The sequence below is a fragment of the Protopterus annectens genome, chromosome 1.part2 (genome assembly GCF_019279795.1).
Source record: "Protopterus annectens isolate FY-2018-M chromosome 1.part2, PAN1.0, whole genome shotgun sequence".
Taxonomy (NCBI): domain Eukaryota; kingdom Metazoa; phylum Chordata; order Ceratodontiformes; family Protopteridae; genus Protopterus; species Protopterus annectens.
In genome coordinates this window covers 766,865,415-766,878,926 of record NC_056727.1, presented here as the reverse complement: position 1 = coordinate 766,878,926, position 13,512 = coordinate 766,865,415, and the positions used below count along the sequence as shown (strand labels likewise).

The 13,512-nt window shown below is 38.2% G+C and overlaps 1 protein-coding gene across 1 annotated transcript in view; it reads right to left on the bottom strand.

Annotated features, from left to right (window-relative positions):
- The window catches only part of GALNT14 (polypeptide N-acetylgalactosaminyltransferase 14), a 3,768,866-nt gene that overhangs the window by 795,180 nt on the left and 2,960,174 nt on the right, over positions 1-13,512 (bottom strand). Inside the window, exon 10 of the mRNA XM_044058899.1 lies at positions 9,076-9,202. Within this exon, the coding sequence (XP_043914834.1) occupies positions 9,076-9,202 (127 nt within the window). The remainder of the gene's footprint in view (positions 1-9,075; positions 9,203-13,512) is intronic.

The following is a 13,512-nucleotide window of genomic DNA, read 5'->3' as shown; positions in this document are numbered from 1 at the left end:
AATGTCACAGTCAGCTTTAATATGATCCACGCCCAAACAGTAGACACAACGAACATGTTCATAGGTTCATAGGTTTATACTAGGCTATCTGCCCGAGGGCATTTACAAGCCTAGCCCATCGTTTTGTGGCTTACGCCACCCCTTTAGTATGGGGAACTATACCCATTATTTTGCTGTGCCTCTGTCGAGCAGTGACACTGAGGTAATCCCTGGGGTATATCTGCGATCTCCCATCCATTGGTCAAGATTTCTCTTGAACAAGGCCAGCGAGGTGCTCTGCCTCACATGTACCGGGATTTTGTTCCACAGCATAGGAGTCTTTGGGTAATGAATCTATCCCTCCAGCACGTCCTATTAATAGCCGTGTCGAGGTTTAAGTCTCCGCCCTTGTGGCTCTGATGGATCTAGATTTTTGAGGTGAAGCATATTCATCAAATCTGGGTTTGACATGGCCTTGTATGTTAGGCAAAGGTCACCTCTGAGCAAGCGGTGACTGAATAGAGCTGGAGTTCTTTCAGTCGGGCAGCATAGGACAGATTTTTGAGACCCTTTATCCTTTTGGTGAGGAACTTTTGTGGCCTCTCCAGCTGCTGCAGGTGTCGGGTCAGATACATCCCAAATGGGGCATTGTACTCAATCATTGGTCTGATGAGTGATGAGTAAAGGAGACTATGACCTCCCTTGATCTAGATGAGAATCCCTTCATGATAAGGTGGGCAATGTAGAAAGTCTTCCTAACTACTTTAGCTACATGGGTGTCGAATGACAGACTACTATCAACCTGGGTCCCCAGGTCCCTGATAACTTCTTCTGTGCTCAGTGGATTGCCACCTATTTGGTAGCTAGGGGTAACCTTGTTTTTCCCAAAGGGTATGACTATGCATTTTTGGCATTTAACTTCAGGCCGTGGCTCTGGCACCAGTTATCCGTTTCTGTGAGACCCTTCTGAAGGATATCTGTGTCAGATGTGTTTTCTACTATGGCTTCAGTTTGCAGTCATCTGCAAACTTTGTCAGCCATAACCCTCCTGTGTTTGCTTGTACTTGGAAAAGTAGATGCCAAACAAGAGTGGGCCCAGGACTGAGCCCTGTGGGACACCACTTGTGACAGGTTTTGAGTCTGACATGGCGCCAGCAACTCTGACCCTGTGGGTTCTGTCACTCAGCCAGTTTGCAACCCATCTTGTGATGTATGGGTTAACATTTAAGCTGATGAGTTTTTCAATGATACCCGAGTGGGGTATTGTATCGAAGGCCTTAGCCAGATCGAGGTAGGCTGTATGGACTGCCTTTCCTCGCCAATGGCTTTGGTGACTGTTTCAAGAAGTCAACCAAGTTTAAAAGGCATGACCTGCCTTTGACAAAGCCAAACTGGGTTGGATCCAAAGTCTGCAAATTCCCTATGTCTTTATTTATGAGGTCCATTATGATCCTCTCCATGGCTTTGCAGATAAGGCTTGTCAGGCTAATGGGCGGTAATTTCCAGGGTCGGTGGAGGCACCGCCTTTGTGAAGTGGGACCACAGTTGCAGTCGCCACTCCTGGTGCGTATCCAGAGGTAAGACTTTGATTAAACAGCTGTCCTAGCTGTGGGTTTAATTCCTCATTGAGTTCGTGGAGCACACAGCCGGGGACACCATCAGGTCCCATGGATGCTGTGTTTTTTGCTTTGGAGAGAGCAGTTCTCACTTGGGCGCTGGAGATGTTTGGGGGGCTGCAATCGTTTGGTATAGATATCTCTCCTTTTGGGGGGGATCTCTGAGTTAGACATCTTACGTCCACACTTGTCACACTGTTTAAATCCCAACTTAGCTTTGTCTTACATGGTAAAGTAACAATGCTATCCTATTAAAAAAAAATAAGGGAGAAAATACCAGTGATGTTATTTTAAAGAATACCACTAGTTAAAAGGGAAGGCCTGTCAAAGACAGGAGAGAGGGACAGCACCAAAAAAGGTAAGACATTAAATTACCAAGGAAAAGGGTAGGAAATAGGCTTAGGTTACAGGCGACAGTGAGAAAAGGCTAACTTGTCTAAAAATTTAGTAATTTTGAAGAAAAACTGTCATAAAATTAACAACTGTCTACTTAGCTTTGAGAGAGATGGCTGACATGTCTGACTAGGAACGTGGCAAACAAGATCCGGACTAACTAGGAGATGGGCATTGTGGGTAGATTCTTAGCTGAGAGTTTTTGGCTTGCATGAGCTGGGAAATGGCCGTATCTGTTCCGAGGATGGAACCGAGGTCTTATGTGTAATGAATAAAATAAGATTTACAACATCAGATCATTACTTTTGTCAACATCTGTTTAACTGACACACTTTAGTCAACTAAACAGGATGGTCAACAGGTGTACAAGATCACCAGTCTCTGAGTAGGGGAATATACCCTTTCCCCAGGTATTGTGTGATCTCTGAGTCATAGCCAGCCTTAGGCATAGGTCAACTAAGCGGCTGCCAAGGATGCCGCTCTAGCAGGGACACTTTTCCAGTAATCTGGATTGTGTAGGGAGACCAGAATGGGGGCACCAAGTGGTGTGGGGCAGGGCGCTATGGAGTCCTTTTGCCTAGGGCACCAGTTGACCAAAGGCCAGTCCTTCTCGGAGTTAAAATATATAATTAGCATGTGGTGTGGATGGTGCTGGGGGGACTGACCCTATGCAACATATCTTTTTTTTTTTTTTTTTCAAATATTGCATCACGCAACAGGATTAATTTTCAACACGTGTGAAGTGGTGTGTTGACATGCATAATACAGATCAATTTGATTCGATATTATGCATGTCGACATAAGTAGTATTTGACTACTTTAAGTAGATCTATATATGCTATCTATCTATATCCATGTCTATATCTAGATACTATATATATATATATATATATATATATATATATATATATATATATATATATATATATATATATATATATATATCTACTCTCTCTCTCTCTCTCTCTCTCTCTATATATATATATATATATATATATATATATATATACATACGTTTGTGTGCATGTGTGTATATATTTTATATATATATATATATATATATATATATATATATATATATATATATATATATATACACACACACACACACACACACACACACACACACACACACACACACACACACACACACACACTCACACATTACATATGCAGATATGAGGCCTCTAGACGAGCAACTGGCCACCTAGTTGAATGATGGATTGGTTTGTTACCCTCTGTGTTGGACTGCAAACCAGCCATGCCAAGACACCATACTATCCCCACCCTTGTAGGTTCTTTTCAGTTGTAATTCCAGTTCAGTTTTGTTTTCTAGCCTTCCCCATCACCATTTGTTCATTTCATGTGCCATGCTGTCCAGCCCTCCCCATCACTATTTGACTACCCTGTGTATCTACATACCCATCCACTTTCCTCACCATCTTTTCTGTGTAGCACCCATGTCTTTCTGTGTCTGTCTTCTATGGTTGTCTATCTGTCTGTCCTTATTACCTAATCTTCTCCCTATGTCACATCCAGTGCTATCACTCAGTAACTTCCCATCTGCCTTCATACCCTTCATTTGTAAAAAGTACAAAATGGTCTCTTTCCTCACAAAAAAGAAAGCAACCTTTCTTCTTCCCCCCTTTCACACATTATGGTTACCCTTCTGCTTGCTGGTCTCTCCTTTACTACCTTCCTATATACTTAATTTCCTACCCACTTATATTCTGAAGAAGTTTGCCATTACGCCCACCTTTGTTGCCCTACTTATGCCAGCCATGTACTAGCTGCAGCTATACATCACTATATTGTGTGTGTCAGTGTACATAATTTCAGTTGTACTACCTTGCTATAACTACAATGTCCATCACATCGGACATGTGAAAGACTATATTACTACTCCTGCCATTCAGCAGCCTAGCACTATTTATCCCATTACCACTACACTTGCCTTTTCTTATACAGTTCTTTACTCAGTATGCAGATACAACCCAGTGCCTAATACCTGTCGGATCATCTCTGCAGCATGTGTGTGGATCTACTTCATTACATCGACTTACTATAACGTCAGCTTTCATAATAGTGAGACCAGAGTGTCGAATCTTTAAAATCACGAGCTCCCGGAACTTCATATTTTCTCACTGGGAAAGTTACCAGCTGGCCACCAACAATAAACTTAGAAACTTAAGCAAATTAAACCAACTGAAATGGGGGTCTTCGCCTCCCATGCACCCCCTAACTAAATATACCAACTTCAAGATCGCACTACAGTGGAGCAAAGGGGAAAGTTCATGGTGGCCAAGTGGTAACCTTCCCAGTGAGAAAATACGATGTTCTGGGAGTTCATGATTGTAAAGATTCAACACTGTTGTCTCGCTGATATGACCTGTGGTCTCGCTGTTATGAAAGCCAACTTTATGGTAAGTTAGTGTAATGAAGGGAATATATATATATATATATATATATATATATATATATATATATATATATATATATATATATATACACACACACACACACACACACACACACACACACACACACACACACACACACACACACACACAGGTGCAAGGCAGTATGTTCAGTGTGTGTTTGTTCAATAGTTGTTTAGTCAGCTCCATATGATTGACTAAACAGCTGCTCAACAGATATGTGAGATTGCACAATTTCTGAGTTTGGGAATATACCCTTATCCTGTGCTTGTGCTAGCTCAGACTTAGTATCTAGATTTAGGAAGGGGGTGTGGGGGTGCATCACCCTACATGGGAGCACAGGGGACTTGCCACTTGCAAAAAAAAATAAGTTATGTACTTAACCATAGTGTTCCGGCGGCCACGGTGGTGCAGTGGTTAGCATTGCCACCTCACAGCAAGAGGTTCTCCGGTTCGATCCTCGGCTGGGGTGCCTTCTGTGCGGAGTCTGCATGTCCTCCCTGTGGTCGTGGTGTTTCCTCTCCGGTGCTCGGTCCTCCCACATCCCAAAGACATGCTGCAGGTGGATTGGATACTCTAAATTGGCCCTAGGTGTGTGTGTGAGTGTGCCTTCTGTGGAAGGTTGGGCGCCGGGCTGGCAACAAACTCTACTGCCATTCAATGTGCGGACAAGATGATCCGCTGTGGCGACCCCTAACCGGGAAAAAGCCGAAAGAAGAAGAAGAAGAAGAAGACTTAACCATAGTGTTCCATCTGTGTTGTCCATTTCATTCTTCCTCAACATGTGGGTTTCAGATCCAACCCTCAGATACGACTTGGCTGCTTTACAAGCTTATGATTCAAAGATCGAGCTCCTCCTCTTTGGGTCTATATTAGATCACCGAACGCTTAGGTTAGCGAACGGTGATTAATCGACCCCATGTAAATGAAAGCTTACAAAACCGAACTGTCAGAACAGCGATTTTTTTCCAAGGGAAAAAAATTGCTGTTTTAACAAAAAAAAGAAAGAAAAAGAAAACACTTTAATACATGATATTAAGTGGGGGGCTTTGCCCCCCCACACCCTCCCTACTTAAATATACCAACTCCAAGACCACACTACAGTGCCGCAAATGGCAAACTACCGAAGCGGCCAAACAAATTTTTTCCCAGGGAAAGAATTTGCTTACATGCCGATTCGATATTTTGCCTTTTTGGCGTTTACAGCTTGACCAATTCGCTAACCTGCGTCTTTGGTCAGCTGATAGGAACCCTCCTCTTCTACCCATAATACTGCATTCCCCCAAATTACCTCAGATCAAACGTTTTACAAATTGTATACAGGAATATATATATATATATATATATATATTTATATATATATATATATATATATAAATATATATATATATATATATATATATATATATATATATATATTTATATATATATATATATAGGTATATATCGACACGCACACACACACACACACACACACACACACACACACACACACACACACGTGTGTGTGTGTGTATATATATATATATATATATATATATATATATATATATATATATAGATATATATAGATATATATATAGATATATATAACGAAGGACCAGGGTAGGAGGAAGAAAGAACAAGTAACGGCACAAAGACCGACTTACAGGACTTTTGGATATGGAAAATGGCTATGGAGCTCTTGAGTGATGATACCTCAATGCTTCTACAATCAGCGGCAAACAAGATCTGAGGTAATTTGGGGGAATGAGGTTTTATGGGTAAGAGAGGAGAAGCTTGAGCTTCGAATCCTAAGCTTGTAAAGCAGCCTAGTTGGATACGAGGATCAGATCCGAAATACACATGTTGAGGAATGAATGGAAATGACAACATCAGATGAATGTTTTTATTTGTTTTTAAATTGTATATTTTGTATGTGCCAAGACTGTTTCTCAGGGTATGTTCACTGGCATGTCGACATCTGTGTTTCAACATTTTGACAGTCGACACTGGGCATATTCAATCATTGCTACTGCACCTATTTTATATATATATATAGAGAGACAGAGCGAGAGAGAGAGAGAGACAGAAAGATGGATAAGATATAGATGTAGCGTACATGCATCACTAGTGTGTTGGCAAAGAATACTGGGTGTACCATGGACAGACTGAAAAATAAATCGGTTAGCAGTTGAAGAGATAAAACCTAAATATTCTCTGAAAGTTGTAATGATAACACCTCAACGTTTGTACACTGAACATTTCATGTAAAGAGAAATATTAGAAAATGATATGCTTCCCGAGCTCAAAGGTTAATGTGAAAGAGGAAGGCACTTACTGCGATGGACTTGTATGATAACTAGATTGATGGTTGCACCTTTATTAGTGGTAAGTCATATAACTGAGGACAGTACATAGTTCAGAACAACTATTTATTGGGTCCCCATGAACTGACAAAAACTCAATTATGAGTAAATTTCCTTAGGTCGCTGGTGAATTTCGATCGACACTAAATACTTCAATCAAGTTCACTGGTGATCCCTATCATCTAAAAAAATTTAACTTAAGTGACCGCAAATGTGTTTCATTTGTGAACAACTAAATCAACCACAAACTTTGATTTTATATAGGGAGGTTGCCCCTAACTTCTAACATATGGGGTCCACCCCCACACCCCCAAAAATCTAATATACTGCACTATTGCAGAGAAAGAGGCACATTTGACTGTAGTAAAATGTGACCACTTTCTACAATAACAAAAATGAACAAAAACAAGGGCACTTAATAAATGTCTGCAGTGACTAAATCTTTGGCACTCACATGCACATGCGTGATGTGTGTACAGACAGACACACACACACACACACACACACACACACACACACACACACACACACACACACACACACACACACACACACATATATAGCACCATTATTGGTGCAGAGTGGTCCCAGCATTCATTCTGTTCGTTCATTTTGACATTTATCTCTGTAACCTAACTGAGCTAACATTATTTTGATGAAGCTTTCTAGTGTTTATGTCAGTTATGGTACTTACTCAACAGCCATGGGTATAGTGTTCAAAATGAGTAACAATGTTCTCATGTAAAATCCTGTAACTTAGTTCATTTTCAATGCAAAGGCTATGCTTTAAGTTTCAAAGGTGGACTTGAGAATTTTATAGAATTTATTCAGAGACTGTGCAGGTAAGTTGTTCCAAGAACCCTTGCAGCAATGGCCTGGTCCAGATAAGACAACAAGCAAAATTCTTACATCATATTTGTCTACAGACTATTTAAGACAAGTTACATAACTTTGCATTTAGTAGCATCAGTGATATCACACATTCTGGCAACCACTAATAAAGATACGTAGAAAATACAAATAATGGACATGATTAATGCCAACACTTGATTAAATAATTGCACCAAAAACCTTATAACTTACCAATGGAACTACTCTTTGTTTGTAACATAGCATATGCTTAACAACTAATTACCTGTTCTATCTACCGGCAGGTAGTCAAATTGTTTTGCTGATGGTAGATTTTGCAAGTGTGTTAATTAAGGCTCAAGATTCTATTTTTGTTATTCAGTTGTTTTATGCCCCATATGATACATTGATCATACCAGTTGTTGGTACATGAACATAATTTAGTAAATCTGCCATACTTTTTTTAGCTCCTACGTAAAGAAAGCCATTAAGGTATCATTGTTTGGAAACGTATTAATTCCATTAACTGCATGGACTTACAAATCCACTAAATATGGACTTTTCTGATTCTGTTAAAAAGCATACAAAGTGACCAGCTAACTAACTCAGTAAATTTGCACATTATTGGTGCTAATAGCACATACAGACTGTTAGGAATTCTAGGGATTTCATGCACTGCCTCTTTCAAATTTATGCAGTTGGACTTGTCAGAGGATTGGTTATGTGCCTAACTTTGATAGTTTTTATTTGTTTACACCATTGGCAATTTTTAAATTACTCTAATTGTGCTAACATGTCTAAATAGCTGCACTGTACTAATAACTAATTGGTACAACACCATTCTATCATTACTGACAAAATCATGATTGGAAATGGTCCAATGACCAATCTACTTGCCTGGATAATAAATGCATAAATGAATAAATTGTTTCATCTTCTGCTTCAGCAATACAGTACAAGAAATGATATGACAGTCTGGTAGCAACACATACGATGTGGGGGGGGGTGGATACAGCAATCAGAAATGCAGGTATCTCCAAAGGACCTGTAACAGAAATTCAGGTATGAGCCTTCATCTCCCTCTCTCCAAAAGAGGTAAGTGAGTTCTGCTTTCTCATTACTGTTTCTTCCTGATTGGCTCCTCCAGTTCTTGGTCTGGTAATCAAAACTGGGTCAACTGGGCCATCTCCAGGACTTTATCTCTCTATAGCAATGGAGTTGACCTTGCCTTCCCATTTTGTTACAGGGGCACTAACACTTTGGAGAGGCACACTATCTACTCTTAATACTTTATTATTGTGACAGCATTTCGCATAGCATTTTAACATTTCTGTTGCTTACTCAAACTATTCAGATCTGTTGGATAGCGTTACAAAACAATGGCACATAAACAAGATGGCATCTGGTACAAACATGGTTCAAAGCATTCATTTAAGTATACAGTTAACATACTTGATGTAAGTGTTGGCATTTCCCTCTGGAAAAATGTAAGGGTGCTTCTTCCTGAAGACGTGTCCAACTCTGCTGCAAGGAATGATTTCCAAGCTTCCACCACACATCCATGTCCGCAAAGATATTTCTGCAAGAGACTGTGAGAGTTATAAAATGAAACTGTTCCAGTTTTCTGTTTTTTTTTCTTCTATGAACTCTGTGTGAAAAAAAGTAGTAGTTATACAAAATTCAGCATGTATTACTTATTTCTATTTGCTAGCCGGGATAGTCCAGCTGAGCTGATGAAGTCCCTTGTCAGTGGAGCCCAGGCAGAAAAGCTACACTTTTATGTATAGACAAGTGTTTTACAAACATAAAGTTAAGATTATCTTTACATGTGTGATGCATAACATAAGTATATATAATTTATAGATACAGTTCTGTTGTTTTAAGTATAACTTAGATTTATATAGTATTACATGTTTCATATTTCTTTTGCATGTAACATAGTCATATTTCTTGTTTCACAATGTGTAATATTAAAGACGTATGTAGAGTAACACTCAGGCAAATTATTGGTATTGCTTCAAATATATAATTTAGCAATAACCCACAATTGGGTATGGGTATCATAGGATTTATCTACTGTTGGTGTGGTTTGATTATGAGAGTGATGCCCAATGGTTTACTGATGTACCATACATGCGTATGGTATGTACATCCTCACACTTGCACAGTACATCAACAGAGTGCTAGAGAGCTGCCTCTTTTGTCTGCGACTTTTTATTTTATTTTTATTATTACTTTACTTTTATTATTTTTTTTGAGAAACTCTAATTGCATTACTAAAACCACAAGAGACAAGGCAAACATATGAGGAAATTGAGGGACATTCCACTAAAGTCTGGACAGCTAAGAGGTGAAGCTAAAAGCACTGTGATCAGTCACATTATGAGTGCTGTACTTTTTAACTGTCCAGAGTTTGCAGAATGCCCTGATTTTATCTCATATTTTGCTCTGTCTCTCTTTAAGTATTTGAAGGTAGCTTTTTTAGTATATCCTAATAGGAAGTCCAGTCACACAACAATAGATAAGTGACAAGACTTCTTTACAGTGGTCATGCTGATTGGTGTTCAATCAGCAAGCATATTTTGGAGTGCTAATTTACCTTTTATTGTATAATAGTTTTTAAATGGTAGGACTAAAGGTACAATACAAGTTTTGCAATAAAACTTAAATATGACTAGGTATCCTAGTGTTTGGTCAATATTAATATGTTTATGTTAATTATAGTAAGAGGTACTTAAGTTTAGCATTCAGTAACTGTACCACTCCTAAGTAATTCCATGAAGATGTGAGAGTTAAATGATTGTTTAATTTTATTGAAAATTATTTTTGTTGGTTTCTAAGCAAATATCTGATGGGATAAAGAGTCCCATAGTTTAATTGTAGCTACAGAGTACAAAAAGTTTCCACGATGATTAGTCAGTTCAATTGTCAATACTTGATTTGGATTAAAGGATCTTACAGAGTTTGTCGGATTGTACCTTTCAACAAAGTTTCTGATTGCAGGGCAAAGTTTTACTTTACAGAGGGAGCTGTATATTATTTTGAGTTGAAAGTGCCTCAGGGTGTTTTGCCATTCTAAACAGTTTCATTTGTTTGTACAGAGCTATTTCCTTGTTAATTTTTCCTGATCTATGCAAATGATTTTTAAGTATATGGTGAAGTATATTGAAGGCATGGAAATAGAAGGTGTTTTGCTTATTGTTAACATTGCTTGTTCTGTTAAGTGTAGTTTAGACATATAGAATCATGTTTCATGTTTTTTTGGATGAGACAGGTTGGTCAAAACTTCAGGTTGTGATACATGATAATCTGGCCATAGTCAATATGTTGTCCTAGCTTCACATTATGATCCATGATAACCCTTAATACTTTATTGTGGCACACCTAGTCTGTTGTAATGTTTTGTTGAAATGTGAATTTGAACTCTGTATTATATTTTGTGCAGATTCTGGGCCAAATAGAAATAGTTTATTTTATTTTCTTTTTTTGGCATTTAACGATAACAGATTTCTGTTATCCATTTTTAATGTTATGCAGGCACTCTAGTGTAATGATCTAAATTGATTTAATATTTAGGCTGAGCACATAAGTGTCAAGTTATCTGTTTATTTATTGTGTACTGAAACTAAGGGCAACATGCATCTGACAGTTTTTATATGTATTGTTATTATTTTTTATTATTTTATTACTTTTTGGTGGTTCTATGTATTGTGAATATTTTAATGGAGTGATATTATTAGTTTTTGTACAACTGGTTAAGTCTTATAAGTTTGATGGTAGGCAGCCTGCGCAATGTTTCTTTAAAAGTGATTGCTTTTAATTACTTAGTTCTGATTGGTGTATTGTTACTATACTAATTAAACAATGTCAAGAATAATGACTCTGATGATGCTTGTATGAAACAGGCGAAAGCGCTAAGTCTTGTTGGGAATTGTGTTTTAATAAACCTCCATTTCACTTGGAATTTGACGTGGTGGTGACTTTTTATTGTTTAGTTTGGATATTATGTCACCCTACGTGATTGTTTGTGGTATCTGTTTATTGTATTACAGAGGCATTTTTTTCATTTATGTATATCACTGATTAATATGCTAATCGCTCATTAATATGGCTCTAAATAAGTTGCTTGCAATACACTTCTGCAATTATCTGACACGAGGAATAGGCATCTTAAAATTGCATACACTGAGATCTGTCACTTAACTAGTTGTTAAACCAATTTACTGTTTGTTGGCTTAAATCTAAACTGGTTAATCCGGTTAGGCGTCGTTGATGAAAGACACTATGAAAAGCTTTTAACAAGTCCATGAAGAGAGAAGCTACTAGATGACTGTAGTTTTGTTGTTGATTTCATATGTTTAAGAGAGTAGGTAACACAGTTTCTGCTATAGAATATAACCATGCAGACTTGGGGAGAGTATTTTTTTTAATTAGATCATCAAAGATTTGCTTGTGAATACAATTTTTTTAGTGCTGTAGATAGGGGTTATAATATGTCAATTGGGCTACAGTTTAATAACTAACTCTTTTGAGGTACATCCTTTATGAAGAAAAATTATATGTGACTTTTTCCATATTATAGATTATGTAGTTTTGTTTTATTGATGTATTTAACAGTATTGCTGTGGGTATGGCAGTTGTCTTTGCAGATATGCTTATGTATTCCCCTGTAGGCTGTCTGACGCTTGATGCTAAGGTTAGAGGTTTTATTTCTTTCAATAGTTTTTTTTTTTTAGGCCTACTGAGATTATATTGAAAGAGCCATATCTATGTTGAACAGTTATATTTGGGGATGAGGGTTTGTACTGAATAATTATTGTGGATGCTTGCATGCACAAACTGTGATTCCATGTTTGCATACCATTTTACAGGTTTGTATGCGCTTACTAGGCAGGTGGCTGAGGCAAATATGCAGATCCTAGTCATGAAGCCCAGACAGTATAGTGGGTGGATTTGCCACCCTGATGAATAAAGGCAATACTGCTTATCATCACTGTAATTTGTAGGTACCCATCCAATTGCCAAGGCAGAACAGAAAGGAGGCCAGTGTGTTAAAAGTCAGACATTCAAGGGAAGCTTGTTCCATAGGTATGGGATATTTTTGGGTGAGAAAAATATTTCTCCAAGAGGTCTTGTTTATATTGCAGTGAAGGATGAGGTCTTGGAGTAAGGGCTTTTAGCTATTAACAATATTTCTGAGGAGGAGAAGAAGGAGAGTTAATAAGACAGCTTCACAAACAGAAAAATTGATGATCTACAAGTCATCACCCCATAATCAATTTTGCTTCATGAAAGGTAACGCTTGTCTTCTTAATCTAGGCACTAAGTCGAGGAATAGATCATCTTGTAGGAGCTAGTATTACAGAAATAAAAATGCTCATTTTTTCTGTTACATTTTAAATAAGTGCACTAGATTAAGAAGACAAGCTCTACCTTTCATGAAGCAAAATTGATTATGTGGTGATGACTTGTAGATCATCAATTTTTCTGTTTGTGAAGCTGACCAAGATACACTCCATGCGTTTAGAGGTAATGCTAATAAGACTACTTGGATGATAGTTGTCAGGTCTGGTGGAGCCATCCTTGTGAAGTGGCACAAAAATAGCCATTCCAGAGTTCAGGTACATACCCCGTGGACGGACAAGGTTGAAAAGGTTTAGGAGGAGTTCAGTATATTATATTTTATAATAACTAGGATACTGCCTAGTACGTAGTCTGAGCTCATGGAGTTACTGCTTATAGTTTGTTTGGTTAGAGCTTCTAGGATCTGGTTGATTGTGATTTTGGGGAAAGGGTAGTTTAGTAATTAAAGTGAGGAAACAGGGGAGAAGTGGAAGAGATGAAACTGGAAGTGAATTTGTCAGCTAGGGCATTAGCTACACCTGGATC